The following is a 16,847-nucleotide window of genomic DNA, read 5'->3' as shown; positions in this document are numbered from 1 at the left end:
ACGTTCCTGACAAAAGCAGAGGTTGGGGGCTCCCTCTTTCACAGACTACAGCTGGATTAATTAAGTCAGAAGGTGCTCTCAAGTTATAGTCAAAACTTGTACATTTTATTCCCAATTCACAGGGTTATTTGCACAGATGGAACACAAAACTCAAGAAGAAAGGATGTGGATGAATAAAACATCAGCATCTCCCATCAAACACACTACAGGGTACAGAGTCTTCCCTTCCTACAATAGTCTCAGCAGCAAGAGCATCTTTAGACAAATATTATAGCAACGGACTACAGACTTATTTTTAAGCAAGTTACAAGATAAATGGAGAAAACCAGCAATTCTTAATGAGTGATTATGTCCTAAAAAGGTGTCAATTTTATCCCTTTGTAATTCAAAATGTTCATCTGCACGATCCCTGCCGAGGCCGAGCAGCAGTGCCCTGCCCTGAGCAGTGCTGTCACCAAACTCCACCAGCAGGGAAAAAACCTCTGTCCAAAGCAGAGAGCTCCAAACAACATTGAAACCAAAAGATTCCACTTCGCAGTAAAAACCAGGATATACTGTACATTAAACATCTTGATAAGACATAGAAAGGATAACATTGAGCTTTCAGAGACCAGTCTATCAGAGTCCCTAATTAAACACCCAGCTACTTAACCACTAAATTGAAGAGTTTTAATTACCAGTTGGGTGCATGGACTTTAGGTGAAAAAGAAGTTCCAATAGAGCCTTCTATGACTGCTGACACCAATCGATTCGCTGCAGATATTTTGGAGCACAGCCATTACTTTCAGCAGAGTTGTTTTTTTTTTACACACTACTTCAATTCTACAAATTTTGCAGGAATGACAAAAATCTAGTTTCACCACAGGAAAAAAAAAACGTAATTCCCACCATTCTTGAGACTCCAAAAGAAAGATGCCTAGACATGATCTTTTGTAGCCTGCAAAAGTTCTTGCATTCCAGCTGTGCATAACCTGCAGGAAGCTTGCACAAGACAGGCTCCTGCTTTTTTGTTTTTTAGGGCAGGACTGGGATACCTGCATCAAGGAAGGGAGATGTTATCTAGATGGGCTGTGGCTTGACTTGCATGAATGCATAAACATTCCCTGCCCTTTTGGCCACATCCTGCTAACTCGTCCCCAACTGAAAGGCCCACAGAACAGCTTCTTCACAATTTTTCCATGGGAGCAAGAACTAGGACAACATCTTTATTCATGCACTCTTGAAACATCGTGGGTTTGTGTTCGGCTTTTCTGGCTTGTTCATATACACAAGTCAAGTCAAAGTTTAGTCCTACCTCTGGGAGAGAAAGAAAGAACCATCAGAACTGGCAGACACTACATTATACTTGCAATTGATCTGGCTTTGCAAAACAAAAAATTAAAACTGTGCTATACATAAACGCTTGAGGCACACAATATAAGGACATGCTGACACAACAGTTAAGGAATAGTTACTCTGCCTGGACATGGAGATTTCTCCTCCCTCCTCCCGCCCTTCCAGCTCCAACTCCAGCTGGAGCAGCACCACCATCACCCACAGCAATCCCTGCAGGTCCCTGCCACAGCCACAGCTCCCACTCAGCCACCAGGAGCCCCTTTCCAGCACCAGTCAGTCATGAAGACTGTATTCATGTTTATAAAGCTATAAAGCTGAAAAGAGTGAGGGGGTTCTGCTGTTAGAAGCAGAAATAATCACAGCTCAGCTTTATAAAGGGTGGAAGTGGGTTTATCAAAGTAATTAAGTGCTTTACAAAGGATTTTTGTCCTTCAGGGCAGGGCCTTCAGCTGGGCACCTCCTTCAGGAGGCAGCTCCATCCTCTCACAGAACCACTGCTGGCACCAGTTTTGATATGGCAATTAGAAATTGGTGTGGTGATACTATAAATTTGATTCTGTATGAACCTTCAGTCACTGCTTTTAAATGGTTTCATAACCTGGCTAGTAATATCTGAGTTATAACCTATGGGGCAAGTCCATCCAGCAATAATAAATGTTCATGGCAAAGAAAATTCAATATATTAAAGTATTAAACTTATGCTTAGTGTTCTCAGTTTGTCTTGTAGCCCTTCAAAAATGTGAAGTGACATTTATTCAGATACTAAATGAAAAAATTCCTGCCTTTACTGAAATACCATAGCAAGGATTTTACTCCATAAGGGATGCATAGCTCTACTCCTAACCATGCTCTGGAGTCAAATTCTAAAGCTACAATAATTCCAGTGGATCAGTATTTCCTTCATTTTTTTATTACAGCATGTTTGCTAAATTTACAGCAAGCAGAAAATAAGCTGGGTCTTTAGTTATTTTGATCAAAACATCGATGTTTTAAAGGTAGTACACAATATTTGTTAAAAAGAACATATAAAAATACCTTTTTAGAAGCCTCTATAAGAAAGGAAATACAAAGTTTAATCCCACAACTTTCCTCTGCTAGAGCTGCACGCTACTGCTACAGTTTTAAATAGACTTTTTTTTTTTTTTTCTTTTTTTGCTGTTTTTAAACTATACATCCAGGAAAGTCTACAAAATTAAAGGAACGTGCATATAAATGATTGCATAGCAGAACATGAACATTAACTGCAAACAGTAAAGAAAGAGTTAGAAATACTATCAAATGTACAAAGGTTCTAGGATCAACCTCCTAAGCACGTCCCAAAGCCATCTGCACTTCTTTAAAGGCCCTGCTGAAACACTAAAACCAAACCCTAAAACATTTCTCTAAAAAGGAACTTTTGGAAATCCATGTCTTTATATGCTACAGACATCAGACAGCCAGGAACACTTAAGTGTTTGACGGTGGCTTTTGAAGGTAAAGACAAAAAAAGAAAAGAAAAAATAATGCCAAAAGCCATTTCCATAACAAAGGATCTTGCCTTCTAGAGAAATACTGGTAAGTTTACACACTGGGTTTGTTATTTTTCACGTTCAGTTTTCTAAATATACTGTATTAGTGATAAACTACATAACTAGAGATGCAGCTCTTGTTCATATCCAACTTCAAACATTTGTTCTGAAGGAAAATTAAATCTTGTAACCAAACCACTGTCCATTCTGAGGAAAGAGTGATTCAGACTCGCTTGACCAACTGCATTTTTTTTTTTTTGCTGTGTAAAAAGCAAGCCTGGTAACCCAGGGAGATGGCTACAGTTTGATACCTATGAATACACCAACTAACCACAGGAGTCATTGGCATCAAAGTTTAGTTCTTATATACTGTACACACACAACTCCAACGATCTACTAGTATCTAACAGCAGGAAAACTAAGCAACTTTATGGTTAACTGCTCACTAAAACTGAGAATAGATACAAAAAACTGCATAAAATGTACACACAACCTAATATTTAGTTGCTCTGCTGTTTTGCTGAAATCTGAATTTAGATGTTTCCACTTCAAGGTGGGTTTTTCCCTCACGTTCAGCAGCAGCAGCCAGGGCAGAGGCAGTGAAGCCTCCATCCTGACAGGTCACGACACTGCACAGGCTCTGAGCGAGCTCCAGGACCAACTGTGTCTGCCCATGCACATGGAAGGTCAGTACCATCTCTCCAGAGAGCAGGGCAAAGAGAAATCTCCCCAATCTCCCTCCACAGAGCTCCATCTGCCAACCTGCTGCTGCTGGTGGGCACGGAGAACACTGAATCCTGCCCTGGAGCCATGGAAACAAACTGCCAGGCTGATTGCCCAGCAGCCAGTGTTGCACTACAGCTGTCCAGTTTTCCTTCTTTTTCTTTTTTCTTTTCAACTAAGTTTAGAGTTGAAGAACCAGTTTAAACAACTGGTTGAACTGCCCAGCACAGACTGGTACCAATTTCTCTATGGGCGTGACATTTGTAAAAGGACAATGTTGCAAGTTACGATCGATCAAGTCATCACCAAATATCTAAGCATTAAAAATGCAAATCTTTACAAAAATATACATAGAGACACCACAACCAAATCAGTAGCTGCCCATGACATTTAACCAAGTGGACAATCTCTCTCCCTCTCTCTCTTTCTCTCTGTGGCTTCTCAACACTGTTTTAATTTCAACCATTGTCGGCTACAGGGAAAACTGACAAAGAAAATATTTTTTAGCACTGTTGCAACATCATATTCCTGATAATTTAAGTAAACTGAACTGTGTGTAAATGAATCTTACATGCCTAAACCAACATGGATACACTATTAGTGGCCACTGGACTTGGGACTAGTCCAAGACCTCGATCTGGATTTTGACCTAGATCTAGAATGTGATCTTGACTGTGATTTGGATCTAGCTGGTTCTTTTTTTCTCGACTCCTTCTCATATCTTGAGCTGGACTTATAGTGTGTTTTAGAATCTGTTTTAGAGGTGCCTCTAGATTTGGTGTGAGATGCAGACCTAGACCGTGATTTAGCCTTCATTTCTTTCTTGGGCTGTGACTTGGATCGTGATCTTGAATTGGACTTAGATCTTGAAAAAGATCGATTGCGGTGTTTGAACCTAGCAGAATAAAGGGGAGAGAGGAGATTTGAATGTAAAAACACTATTCTTAGACATCTAGCACATTAAAAATTGTTTACCGTTTTTGCAGGAGAAACTTTTTTTTTTTTTTAAACCTAAAGTTAAAGGAATACAGTGATCTAGTTTGCAATTGAAAGGTTGTAAAAAGTGGTTTTTTACCTATCATTGTCCGAATGGCTTCTGCTACGACGGGGTCTTCCAGTAGGTCTACTGCTAAAAAGGTACATCAGAAAAAGTAAACGGTGACAAATACCTATGCAAACGTACAATCACTTAATACATTCTATTCTCAAGCTGTGCATTTGCTTTTAGTTATTTCTCCAATGCAGCACAGAATGGTTTCATTCACTATTCCTGATCAGATGCAGCATGCAAGGTATGCAACTCCCAGCAGTTACTCCCACGATAGATAAACAAAAAAAAAACAAAAACAACAAAAAACCGAGATTATTCCAAAGTGTAACAAGGGAACAGTCAGCGTGGTGTGTCTGTGCTGTGCAGCTGAGGCCAGCCCCACACACTACACTTACTTTCTGGGGCTGTAGGATCTTCTATAGCTGTAATCAAAGGAGCGACTCCTCGACCGCCGGCGCTCGTAACTGCGACTCCGAGAGCGCCTGTATCTGTCATAGTCATCGTAACGAGAAGAGCTGTACAGGTTTCTCCCTTCCTTGGCTTTCATTTGGTTTGGTGCTGTAAAAAGAGCAGTATTTGCAGGTGAAGGTGATGGCCTGGTTTCCCCTCTCAAGGTTTAAGCCGTGTGTTTGGTGGTGTGCAGAAAGGTTCATTAGCGATTGGAGGTTTATGGAGGGACAGGTGAGAGGCTGCTCTGTGCCAATTCTTGTGTGCTGCTTTAGCCACTGGACACAAATTAACGCAGCCTTGGGGGCACTGTAAATCCAGACAGCAAAACAAACAAAAAAACCTCCTCAAAACCCAGTCAGGAAGGACTAATGCTCCATAAAACCAGAACACAGAGCTGGCCAAGGTAATTTCAGGCCAGCTGGAAACAGGCACGGCAGGTCAGAGCCATGACTGACACATTCTGACATTCCTGAATTTAGCCAAGGACTGAAAGCTAATTAAACACTTTCCCTGACTGCACAGCACCATCATCACACCCGACCCACAGCTCTCCTTAACGACTCAAGGCCCAGCTTACACAGAGAAGCCACACAAAGAGAAGGCTGATTCCAAAAGGAACCCCCCAGTAAAACAATTCACTTTCACTGCAGCTTAGTTATTAAAGTAATTAAGAACTAACCTATTAGGCTTTCACTGTATTTCCTCTAAGCAGCAGAGGTATCCTTCCTCGGTATCAAATTCAAACCCAAAGATCATCCTCTAAGTATTTTAAACACGTTGTAACAAACACCCTCTGTACTAAATGGCTTCAAATTTTTTTGTTTTTAGTGCTTCTAGCAACACACAAAGTTGGATTTAGTTAATTTTGTTCAGAAACTTGTTAGAAATCCCAATGTTTATACACAGGGCAGAAGCTTGTCCTCTGGAGTATAGAATTTCCACTGACTCCATTAAAGTTAATTGTGAGGACTTGAGGGGGAACTGGACAGTCAGGTTGTTTCTCTGAGAGCTGTAACTAAAGACCTTTAAGGTCCTTTTATTCCCAGGCATCACATGAGTATTACAGGCCTGGTTTAGACCAACAGGTTTGTGCCAGGTTTTACAAATTTGTATCTCCCTGCAAATTCAGACTATCCACACAAACAACAAATTTAAAAAGAACTAAATTTTCTTTACATTTAACTGTTCAGAAAATAGGACTTTTGCTCCACCTTGGAACTGACTTTTACCCTGAAGCCAAATGAAAATGAAGACATTACCTCCATCCTGGAATTCACAGAGAGCTGCACAGAAAGCGCCAAAGAATCACTGTGGCGACTGCTGTACTCAACTTATCCATTTATAATTAAATCGAGATTTAATGACGGATTAAAGGCAGTTTACATACAATAAGGACACAACAGAACAATTAGCACCACGTGTCTGGGGCAGAAATTCAGGCTGAGATGAAGTGCAGGCACTTACTCTTGCGGTCCCCCTGCGCAAACTGGATTTCTATTTGCCGACCACAAATCCACTTTCGATCCAAATTGTGGAGAGCATCTTCTGCATCACGGACATCTTCAAATGTGGCCAGTGTTAAGGTACTTGGGAGTTTGAGCAGTTTAAGAGATTTGGTATTTTAAAATAAAAATAGAAATTAAAAAAAAAGTTTCGTTTTCTCATTTCACAGCAATGTTTTAAGTTGGTTTTTTGTCATGCTGCTCTATACACTAGTGACTTTTTTTTAAAATTAACCACCAGCTATCTGAGAACTCCTGTTACAAAATTAAGATTTTAGAATATGACCGTGAATTTATCCATCAGGAAACACTTGCTATGTGATACTCTTAATTTTTTTCTTCTCCCACTTGTACTTATGCAAAGAAAACAAAGGTATCCTTTCAAAACTCGTTAATGGTCATTTAGTTCACTACATTGAGTTTATTAAAATTAAGCCCTAGTTGGACATACCAACGGTAAATATTAACTATTAACTTTGGAACAAAGCTTTCCTTTTGGTTTGAAACAACTAGTTTTAGGTTTAACTGGTGTCATGCCACAGCCCTGTGTGCAGAGGCTCCCCAGTGTGAGAGGAGCAGACACTGCCAGCCCTGCACTGCCACTCAGGGCCAAGGTGCAGTGACAGACATTCCTTTTAATGCTGGAATTTACACCCCTAATTCCAGCTCGTGGGACCCAAAACAACGAGCTGCTTTTCCCCTCCAGGGGGAATCTCTCAGCAGCATCATCTCTGCAGGAGAGAAACTTCCATTTCATTCAGACCACAGTCACAGGAGCACTCACAAGAGAAATATTACAGGTTTTGTCAATGGACTAAACCAGAATAATTCATCAAATTACTGCTTACATGACAGACAGAAGAAAAACTGTTATTCTGTAGGATACATCAGGTATGACTCCTTTAATCTTGGCCACCATTCAACTTCATCTTGACCTTTAACTCTTTAAGTGCTTGTCAGAAGGACTTGTCATGAGATGCTTGGCCAAAAATGACAGATGGCTTTATCTTTAACTTTGAAAAACAACCTTTTCCCCCTTTTGCAGATAAAGCGAAGCTTTGTCTCCCATTATGGCTTGTCCTTCTTCCAGCTTTTCTTTATTTTTTCTTTTCCCAAACTCTCCCTTCTCTTCAAGCCTGATCCTTAAGAGGTCTTTGGCTTGTCTACTTGCCTTAATTGTTGAACTCTACTCTAAAGGTTCTTTCATGCTTTCTCTTTGGGGTCGCCATTACTGTACAGCTTTACATTCTGAGGCAACAACAGAGGACAGCAAATTAGGGGACAATATTAAAGAAAGAAGTTCACCTAATTTTTTTTTACACAATCTGATTTTGATCAAGTGATTTCCAGTTTCCATTTGTTAAATTAACAACGAACAGCAGCCACATTTTGCTAAGCACAACTTTACTTACACACCAGTGATAATTAAAAACGTGCTAAGACAATTTTGAGTCAGTGCTAAATTTTCATTTAAATCATATAGTATTAATTTCAGCGACACAAGCAAGCTTTTATATTACTGGACTTAAGTTTTTGCAGCGAAAAAAAAAAAAAAAGGCAAAGAACAATTGAGAGAAGTTAAATCTTCAAAAAAAAAAAAAAAAAAAATAACGAAACACCACGACATGAAGTAAGACACTTATTAGATACAACACAAAAGTAAACTGCTTTTTCACGTAGGTTGGTTACCTCTTACACCAACTGGAATCTCAAATCCAACACCCCTCACTAATGAGCCATGTGAAGAAAGGATATTGAACATAGGCAAATCCTCGGGGCCGCCGGGTGTAGAAGTCAAGGGGGACGTAAACATCAACTATAGGCCCGTAACGACCAAACTCCCGGCGCAAATCTTCGGACCTGCAACACCACAAACACCTGGTTTGCCCTTGGCAGTGCCAAACAACACCCAAAAAACCCCAATCTGCAGTTAATATAGTCATCCCTGGGTGTTTTGGGAGTGTTTGGTGGAGGATGAAAGGAGTAAAATATTTCTTTTTTTGCGGGGGGGAAAAGGGTTTGGGCAGTTCCCTGTTGGCAGCACAAGGAACTTTGCTGAAACATTCAAGCCTCAGGATGCTCGAGCTACACCTTCGAAAGCAGCCTTTCAGCATAACCCTAAAATAAAAACGTTAACTGAGTTCATTCAATGCAGCCAAGGTTGCCAGAAAGTGAAAGAAAGGACTGTTAAAAATTATTGCTCTTATTATTCAAGCACCTCGTGTAGCTCGACAGGGATTTTGCAACACACAAACATCAATTACGAGCTCCAAATAAACATTATGAGGACAAACCAGTCGCCCAAACTCATTTCCATAGAATAATCAATACTTACAACCACATCAAATGGAACAGATCTCAGTGAGCAGCCGCTCGTGCCCTCGGGGTAGTTTTTCCAAAGAGTTGGTTTTTGAGAGCTGAGGCAAAACTGTTCAGCTGCAACTACCCCTGCAGCAATGCCCTCTCCTCAAAAGAGGTTTCTCCTTCACGTGAGCTCCTCACTTTTAATTTTGTGACATTTGAGGACAAAAGCCTGCATGAGAAGGTTGATGTAGTGCCGTGTTTAGGTGGTATGTGAGAGTTACTGTGGGGTTTTTTAGTATTTTTACATTCCTCCTGCATCAGTTGGGAAACAAATCTCCCCAGAGTCGGTGCTGGCAGAAGGGAAGACCTGCAGCACGGAGATCTCACAATAAAACCGCCTCCAAGAACTCTGTGCTTAAGGCGAATCCTCAACAGGATCCACAATTGTAAAGAATTTGTTGTAAAGAATTTGGAAGTAATCACCCTCAGCTGTTCTTATTCCATTGGAAGAATGAACAAATTAATGGGAAAAATGTAAAAGTTTAATTTGAAGTTATTTCTCACAATGCTCTAATTTAATTCCATTCCCTCGTGCCCACTCTACTGTTGTTTGCTGAACAACTTTGTCCAAGTCGCCCAGTCAAGAGTTGGAAAATTCACATTTTATAGGACTAGACCTTACAAGGATCTCCGCACAAATTCTACACAAAAATAACAACACGGGAGTGCTCTGACAAACGCATTCTGTGCCAACAATGCTCGGGAAATGTTCCGCAGCTGTTGTCTCACCGCACACGTTTAGTCCTTACGGGCTCTGGGTACAGCACGATTATAACGGAGATCAAACATTGCTTCCCTCGACTCCGTACTGAGCGTTCTGAGCGGCCCCGGCACACAACAATTACCGCAGGAACATTCCACCTCAACTGCCGGCAGCTCCCACGCTAACGGGACCGGCTACGCCAGGAATTTTGGCCACCAATGTTTTATTTTCTCCCGTCTAGCAGCAATACTGCATTTCCAGAGGAGCATCCCAAACTCCAGCGGCTGTCCAGCACCGCCGCGGTGGCACATCCCGCCTGGAATTCCCGCTGGACACGCTCAAAGGCGGCTTCGGGGGAGTTTCACTTTGCGGCGGCCCAGCTTTGTTCTTTCTGGACGCTGTTTGGAAACGGATCCGCGTGGAGAGGCGGGGAACGAGCAGCATCGCGAGGAAAATGGAAGGCAGGGCAGGGAGAAGGGAGAGCGGAGCGAGGGAGAAGGCAAAGGGGAGGAAGGGAGCGGGTCGGGCTCGCCCCGTTCCCTCTCCCGGCGGCGGGGAGACCCCCGCGCCCGCGGCCTAGCGAGCCCGCCAAAGCCTGCGCTAGCCCCCGCTCCGCCCCCACTCACCGGGTGTCGTCGGCCACGTTCCGCACGAAGAGCGAGGTGTTGGGGGGCCGCAGGTAGCGGGACATTGTCGGCGGCGCCGGGAAAGACGGAAGGAAGGAAAGGAGGGAAGGAAAGGAGGGAGGGAAGGAGCGAGCGCGGCCCGGGCGCGGCGGGAGCGGCTGAGGCGACCCTGGGGGAGCTGCACCGCCCGCCCGCGCGCCGCCTCTCGCGAGACTTCCCGAGAGAAGCTTCCGGCGAGAGCCGAACGCCGGCGCCAAAATCCTGCCCCGCTCTGGCAGCGCGCATGCGCACAAGCCCCGCGCGGGAGCTCCCGGGGCCTCCGGCGCGCGATGCGCATGCGCGCTGCGCCCCCTCCGCCGGCCTCGCTTTTCCCGCCGAAAGAGAAGGACGGGGGGGCGCGCGGGGCAAGATGGCGGCTGCGCTCCCGCCGTGAGGGGACGGCGCGGCCCGGCCTTGTGCGGCCGCCTCTGAGCGCCATGGCTCCCTCATGTACGGCCAGCTCACAGGTCCTCAGGACCGCTCACACGCCCCATCACTTCCTGAGGTTGAAGGGATCGCTGTCCTGTGGCCTTGTTGGTGCCAAATGTGGAGTGTGTAAAAGCTAAGATGTTCTTTGACGTTTTTCTGCTTGAAAGCCTAACCAACAAGAAGGGAGATGTCAGCCGTGAAACAGCAGCGAACAAGCTCCAAGTAATGTCCCTGTGTTAGAATAACGAATTGGTAGAACTGCATTCTCAAGGTTTAGGGCTGGCCATGCGCCGATGATCTCAGAGCTAGGGGGAGGTTAACAAAGCTTGAGAAAAAAAGGATGCCCGCTGATAGAGGACACAAAGAATGCAGAATTTATGGGCCATCTGGCAAGAACTGCCAAGATAAGGAAGAAACTAATAAAGCCAACTCAGCAACTGTGCTGAAATGATCTCCAACTGGGTAAAATGTAATTTCACGTTTTATATCTTCAGGGGCAGGTCGTTACCACCAACCCACAGACCACTGACCCAAAAGTAGAGAAAGACTGAGAACGAGTCTAATTAGCATGAGAAACAACAGAATAATTAACCAGCAGAAGATAGAATACTAATTCAGGGCTATGTGATTTGTAGCCAAGGAACACTAATCCCTTTGTTTGCTCAAATGTGTAAGTAGTAATAAATTTTGATCGTTGGTGTGCTCGATTTGTGGAATCCCACAGGGCCCCCAACTGCACAACTCTGAAATAAACGCCCAGTGTCTCTCAGGAGCGTGTAACTGTTGTTGCACAGGGAGGAATTAATCCACTTTTTGTGGAGAACACCGTCACCCACAGCCCTGTGGAGCCCCGGGAGTTTTCATCACAGTTTGCACAGGACCAGCCCTTGCCATTAAAGCCCTTTCTGAGGTGGAAACAATGCAGCCGGTGGGTGGAGAGATTGTTTCTTACCACTGGTGTGTGACTCACATAAAGGTGGATAAAAGGCACATCTGTGACCCAACAGGCACAGGGTTTGGTGAAGACTTCGGTGAAGAGTGTCTGCATTTTCCTGTGAGGGATATTCAGCAAAATCCTGCAGGGACAAGACTGATTTTGAGCTGGTGCAACCCTGGTGTCTGCCACCAGTGTAATTTCATCTTTATTTTTAATATTCATGAATGAAAACCGGTGGGAGGACATTGCTGTTCGTATCTTGGCAATCTCACACTAAGAAGTGCCTCGTTTTTACAGGTTTCAAATGACAGATAATTCAAGTTTGAACGGGAGATGAAGTTCAGTCACTAACACAGGAGATGTGCAGCCAATATACACTTCCAAAAAAAAAGAAAAGGAATTTATGTGGTTGCATGTTCAGAGTCTGTGTGCAGAACTCAACAGAGAAGGGATGAGAATCTCTGACCGTGTTTTTTTGCATTTAATATTTACAGTTAACATTTTTCTGTATGCAAGCAGCAAGTCGTTACCTTGTGTGATATAAACACAGATCTGCTCACACAAATCATTAAAAGGACAGAAAAATCAAGCCAAGAAGGCACATTAGGAGCTGGAATTGTGGTGAGAGTGCTTGTCACAAAGCAAATAAAAAAAAATAAATTATTTTATGGACATTCTGAAAACAATGAATACACCAAAGAGTGGACTTTGGTGGTGGGTAGAAATCCACACTGCCAGGATTACCCTGTCAGAGCTTGTCAGATTGGGAATCAAAACTTGGAACAAGATCCAAGTTTGATTTTAAATACTCCAGTGGAGTCCTTCACAGAAAATCTCACTTGTTTTTGTGGAATAATGAATCCAGAGCTCCCATCCCAGCCTCTTATGCCATCGAGGAATGCTGATTCTTTTGGGCCATGGGGCACAGATCTCAGTCTGGTCCCAACCCTTCAGGTTTAGACTGCTTCACATGAGGACCTGAACTGAATATTGCACCTAAATCTGGGGTGGAAGAAGGACATTGCCAGAAGGATGGGAAGGATTGGCACCATTGCTGGAAACACGAAGTCATGGCAGTTGTGAAGAAGGTCAGGTGAAGTGTTCTTTTAATTTTTTAGAATTTTAGCCACTAGAATGGCTTAGCATGAGTTTAAGTTCTAAGTTTAATGTGCTTTTAGTGTGTGTCTACATTTTGTTTAAATGACTGATGAATGATCTCTGCCTTGCTTTAGAAGTAAACCTGAATTGTCCTGGTTGTCCCATTCTCCAGTTTGCAGGTACAGCATTTGATCTTTGCAGACCTGCAGCATTCTGTGATTTCCTGCTGGAAAAAAACCCCACATGGTGTGTTTGCTTTCAGGGTGTGTTTGCAGCAGTTACCCAGCAACTCCCAGAGAGGAAGGAGTTCTTGGGTGGCTTTTTGCAGCACCAGTGCTTTAAAGCAGCCTCCTCCTCCTCCTCCCTGAGTTTTAGCTGCCCCATTTCTGTGCTGTTGATCTTATTTCTGTGGAACTCACATGGAATTTAATTCTGGCTGCAGGAGTGTGCCTGGCATTAGAGCTGCCTGAGAAGCAAAACGAGCACAATGCTGCTTTATGCCAGTGAAACTCCCCCTGAGAACAGCCTTATCCCAGAATAAGAATACACTTCCCAAATTGCCTTTTGTGTCACATTGTGTTATTAACTAAAACACAGCCTCCTCCCCTCACAAACTGCTCTTGTAGCATGGGGAGATGTGAACTCAGCACTCTTCACTGGGATAAAACCTCCTCATGAGGATTTTAAATGGCATCATCAGCCCAGCAGCTTTGTTCACGGAGGTCTTACACCCAAAAACCAAATTCTCACAAATCTGCAGTGATTTTAGTGATGAACTGGGGCTGCTGATGTAATAATGGGATCTGACCAGCAGAGAGATGGTTCTAGGCACAGCTCCTGTGTGTTCTGTCCTTAATGGAGACACAGGAGCAAAGGCTGGTTTACTTGAGCCTCACAAACTTGGGCCATGACAAGACACTGGGAGTTCATTGCAAATTGGAAGAATGTTTAAATTCTCTTTGCTCTTGTAGTGCCTCTTAACTGTACTTTTGTGCAATTCAGCTTATGAACAGCCATCCCTGTTGTTAATGAGTGGGGAGTGCTTCACAGCTTTTAAAATATTGCTGTTTCTATTCCTGGGACATGTGGTAGAGATCAACTCCACAAGTGCCTGATTGTTCTCTGTTGGCCAGGTCATAGAGAACAGGGTTTGCTGGAAGACTCCACTTTATTAGCTGCAGGAACTAAAGCTGACTGTGTTCAGTCTGTGTCTAGAAATCCAGAAACGTTTCTGTAGCTTTTGGCTGCTCCCAAGGATTATTGTGGTGACCTGGAGCAATGTGATTTATGTCCAGGTTGGGTTGTCTGGGAGGCAAATTTCTGTCAGGCTGGGCACAGAGGGGAAAACACAGTCCTGTAACAAGGACAGGTGCTGTGTGAAAGGAGAGCAGAAATCAGCATTATTTCCTGTCCTGTTTGCTCAGATGAAACAGAGATCACACCTTGTGGAAAGTGCACTTTATTTCAGGTGAGTGAAGGTGTCACAGAGGAGGGGATCTGTCTTTAGGCTTTCTTGCCTCTTCTGACAAGCGTTACTCCACCATATGTTATCGTCTGTGGGAGACAAAGACACATTTCAACTTTGGAAAATCTCTTTACAGCTGAGTGGCAGAAGTGCCTGTAATCCGTGCACAAATCCATCCCAGTCCCCAAGAAAATACAATCACAGCACCTGCCTGTAAATGTATGTACAACCTTTGCCTGAAGGAAAAGTTGGTTGTGCCCCTTGGAGCAGTCTTTATCAACAGGGACACTCTGAGCTAATCCACGTTTTTTCCCCCTCAGTGTTTTTCTGCAAGTGCCCTTATTTCCTAGCACTTACCTCCACCATTTCATTTCCTTTTACTTCCTGCTCGTGAGAGAATTTATCTGATTTGCACACCAGCTTCCCGTTGACCAAGTTCACAGTGCACTGTTGGAACGTTTAGAAAAATACTTTTAAAATATTAAATTTTGGAATTCAGTTCGAGTGAGTGGAGGACTAATAAAGAGCAAATAAAATCACTGATGTTTAATGACAGCTGCTAATTCAAACTGGAGGGCACAGCATTTGAAGAGGAGTTTTAGGAACATTTCTGTTTGTTGAAGTGATAGAAATGTTTGCAAATGGAAGTGGTACAAGCAAATTCCACTCACACATCAACTGAGGTTTAGGGATAAATAAAGAGATGTCCCATCCTTGGCCTCCTTTACCTTTAGCTTCCTGCCATCCATGGTGGTGATCTCGGCCTCTTTGCCAAGTGTAAACGAGTTGGTCACAGATTTGTTGGGTGTTTTGGATGTCACAACAAAGTCATTGCCTTTTTGTTGTATTTCAACAACAGGCTTAATATCTTTGGCCATTTTGATAGTGTCATCTGGCAACCCTGCACCAACAGGCAAAACAGGACATTTTGTTATGGATATAGCAGATTCTTCCCTCCAACAAAGGCACAAAAGATCCAAACCAATACTGGAAGGTGATGTCCAAGTTAAAAGACAAATCCTGTTTCAGATTCCTCTCTTCTCTCTGGGCTTTTTGCTCCACGCCTTCTAATCTGGTTAGGTTTTGATACTGTATTTGGTGATGTGTCAGATCATGCAGAGGTTCTTTTCCTAAGGGTGATGATTCCCCATGAAGAAACCCAGGAGTGCATCACTTGATTTTCCCAGGGAGATTAGAGCTGGGGATTATCTGTCCAGTCAGAGCTGCAGCAGTACCTCAGACTCTTTTTGGGCTGTCCCTGGCATGACTTGAAGGTGTCATTGTCACCAGGAGAGGAATTGGTTCTCCCTGAAAATCCTGTATTTGCTCTTAGAAACCCCACCGGGAATATTCTGTTGGCACAGGTAAGTGGGTATTTATCGATGTGGCACCTCCTAATCCTCCCAGATTACGGCAGATAATCACCCGGAGGTTAGTGACACATCACCCGTGGTAATCACTGGGATTCCTGACTACTCATCACTTAAGGTGTTAATCATTCCCAGGTCGCTGAGGAGCTTTACTTGATTCCAAGATTTGTGCTGCAGAAAGGGCTTCTGTACCAATAATTGGGAAGCTGAATAAATCATTGACAATTGTTTCTAGTTACATGTTTCTAAAATTACGAATTAATCAACACAACTTCGTTTCTGTTGTAGCTCTTCTTTCTTGAGGAGCACATGTAACACGAGGACAGGGGTTTGGGGGGTTATCTGCAACCTTCCTACATCAATTTATACAACTTTCACCTTCCAAATAGATCAAACAGATTTAACCAAGCAGAGGAGTTGATCATAGAAAGAAAAGGGAAAACAAAATCCAGCAGTAAAATCTGTGGGATCAATGATTTGAGGAGGGAGCAGCCACTTACCCAGAGCCTTGAGGAAAGGCTCGAGGTTCTCCTGAGCATAGATGTGCCAGGTGCCCGTGAATGCCATGCTGTGACACACTGGGGGCTCTCCCTGCCCACTGGGATGCTATTTATGGGAGGAGAAAGGCCAGCCCCAAAACTGTCAGGCAGCTAATTATTAACTGGGGGAAGGAGCAATTATTAATCAGATGTTTGTTCTTTAATGCTCATAACCTCTCGTTCATGCCGCTCTCACCTTGGTGGTGTGTTTGTTGTGGGTTACTGACCTCGGGTAATTGCCCGGCGTTGTTGGAAAGTGTTGCAGTGCAGCTTCATTTGTTTGGTTTATTTTTTTTTTTTTGGGTTCACAGCTTCTGCCTTGAGCACATTTTCTGTGCTTTGAGTAGAATTCTTCAGATAAAGTTAGAGTAGATCGAGGTAATTGGTATTTTACAGCAGGAACTTCCTAATTACCACAGTATTAACCTTAAATGGTGGATAATATAATTACATAAATCGTTCTATTTCTTTCAAAATTGTGGGCCTCCCATTGCTTGAGGACAGGGAAAAAAGCTCATGTTGGAGTGGGACATGAGTGATGACTTTGTCCAGCAGATGTCAGTGGTGTGCATCTAACTCTGAACTGAATTAAATTCAAATTTTTTTTTGCTTTTTATTTTACTAAAAGATAAAACGTGGAACATTGCTTGGAGAGTGAATGCAGGAAGCAAATAGAATGTCTTGTTTTTCTTCTCACCAACTGCACAA

General features: G+C 43.3%; 2 protein-coding genes across 8 annotated transcripts; both read right to left on the bottom strand.

The window, feature by feature from the left end:
• Window positions 1-83: 83 nt before the first annotated feature.
• SRSF10 (serine and arginine rich splicing factor 10) lies at window positions 84-10,500 on the bottom strand. Of its 7 annotated transcripts, XM_066335067.1 has the most exons (7): window positions 10,263-10,495; window positions 8,325-8,429; window positions 6,532-6,635; window positions 5,013-5,175; window positions 4,642-4,695; window positions 4,360-4,461; window positions 84-1,296 (listed from the first exon to the last, which is right to left on the bottom strand). In XM_066335067.1, exons 1-7 carry the CDS (start codon window positions 10,325-10,327, stop codon window positions 1,278-1,280), a joined length of 612 nt encoding a protein of 203 aa, XP_066191164.1. In that variant the 5' UTR covers window positions 10,328-10,495; the 3' UTR covers window positions 84-1,277. The 7 variants fall into 7 exon arrangements, with proteins under 7 accessions (XP_066191164.1, XP_066191166.1, XP_066191165.1 ...); XM_066335069.1 differs by lacking the exon at window positions 4,360-4,461 and having other exon boundaries at window positions 4,642-4,692; window positions 10,263-10,493; XM_066335068.1 differs by lacking the exon at window positions 4,360-4,461 and having other exon boundaries at window positions 10,263-10,490.
• A 3,708-nt stretch (window positions 10,501-14,208) lies between these two features.
• Window positions 14,209-16,193, bottom strand: LOC136371173 (fatty acid-binding protein, liver-like). The gene is made up of 4 exons (XM_066335078.1): window positions 16,101-16,193; window positions 14,959-15,131; window positions 14,588-14,677; window positions 14,209-14,319 (listed from the first exon to the last, which is right to left on the bottom strand). The coding sequence occupies exons 1-4, from the start codon at window positions 16,165-16,167 to the stop codon at window positions 14,269-14,271; spliced, it is 381 nt and encodes a 126-aa protein (XP_066191175.1). The 5' UTR covers window positions 16,168-16,193; the 3' UTR covers window positions 14,209-14,268.
• Between the last annotated feature and the right edge of the window lie 654 nt (window positions 16,194-16,847).

This window comes from Sylvia atricapilla, chromosome 24 (assembly GCF_009819655.1).
Source record: "Sylvia atricapilla isolate bSylAtr1 chromosome 24, bSylAtr1.pri, whole genome shotgun sequence".
NCBI classification, from domain to species: domain Eukaryota; kingdom Metazoa; phylum Chordata; class Aves; order Passeriformes; family Sylviidae; genus Sylvia; species Sylvia atricapilla.
This window is presented reverse-complemented; position numbering and strand designations above follow the sequence as displayed.

Excerpts from the sequence above, each read along its gene's own strand:
- SRSF10 (XM_066335063.1), bottom strand. The coding sequence starts at position 10,327 with ATGTCCCGCTACCTGCGGCCCCCCAACACCTCGCTCTTCGTGCGGAAC. Across the intron at positions 8,430-10,262 it reads AACGTGGCCGACGACACCCG|GTCCGAAGATTTGCGCCGGG; the intron begins GTGAGTGGGGGC and ends GTGGTGTTGCAG. Across the intron at positions 4,462-4,641 it reads AGCCATTCGGACAATGATAG|GTTCAAACACCGCAATCGAT; the intron begins GTAAAAAACCAC and ends TTATTCTGCTAG.
- LOC136371173 (XM_066335078.1), bottom strand. The coding sequence starts at position 16,167 with ATGGCATTCACGGGCACCTGGCACATCTATGCTCAGGAGAACCTCGAG. Across the intron at positions 15,132-16,100 it reads GCCTTTCCTCAAGGCTCTGG|GGTTGCCAGATGACACTATC; the intron begins GTAAGTGGCTGC and ends CTGTTGGTGCAG. Across the intron at positions 14,678-14,958 it reads TGGATGGCAGGAAGCTAAAG|TGCACTGTGAACTTGGTCAA; the intron begins GTAAAGGAGGCC and ends ACGTTCCAACAG.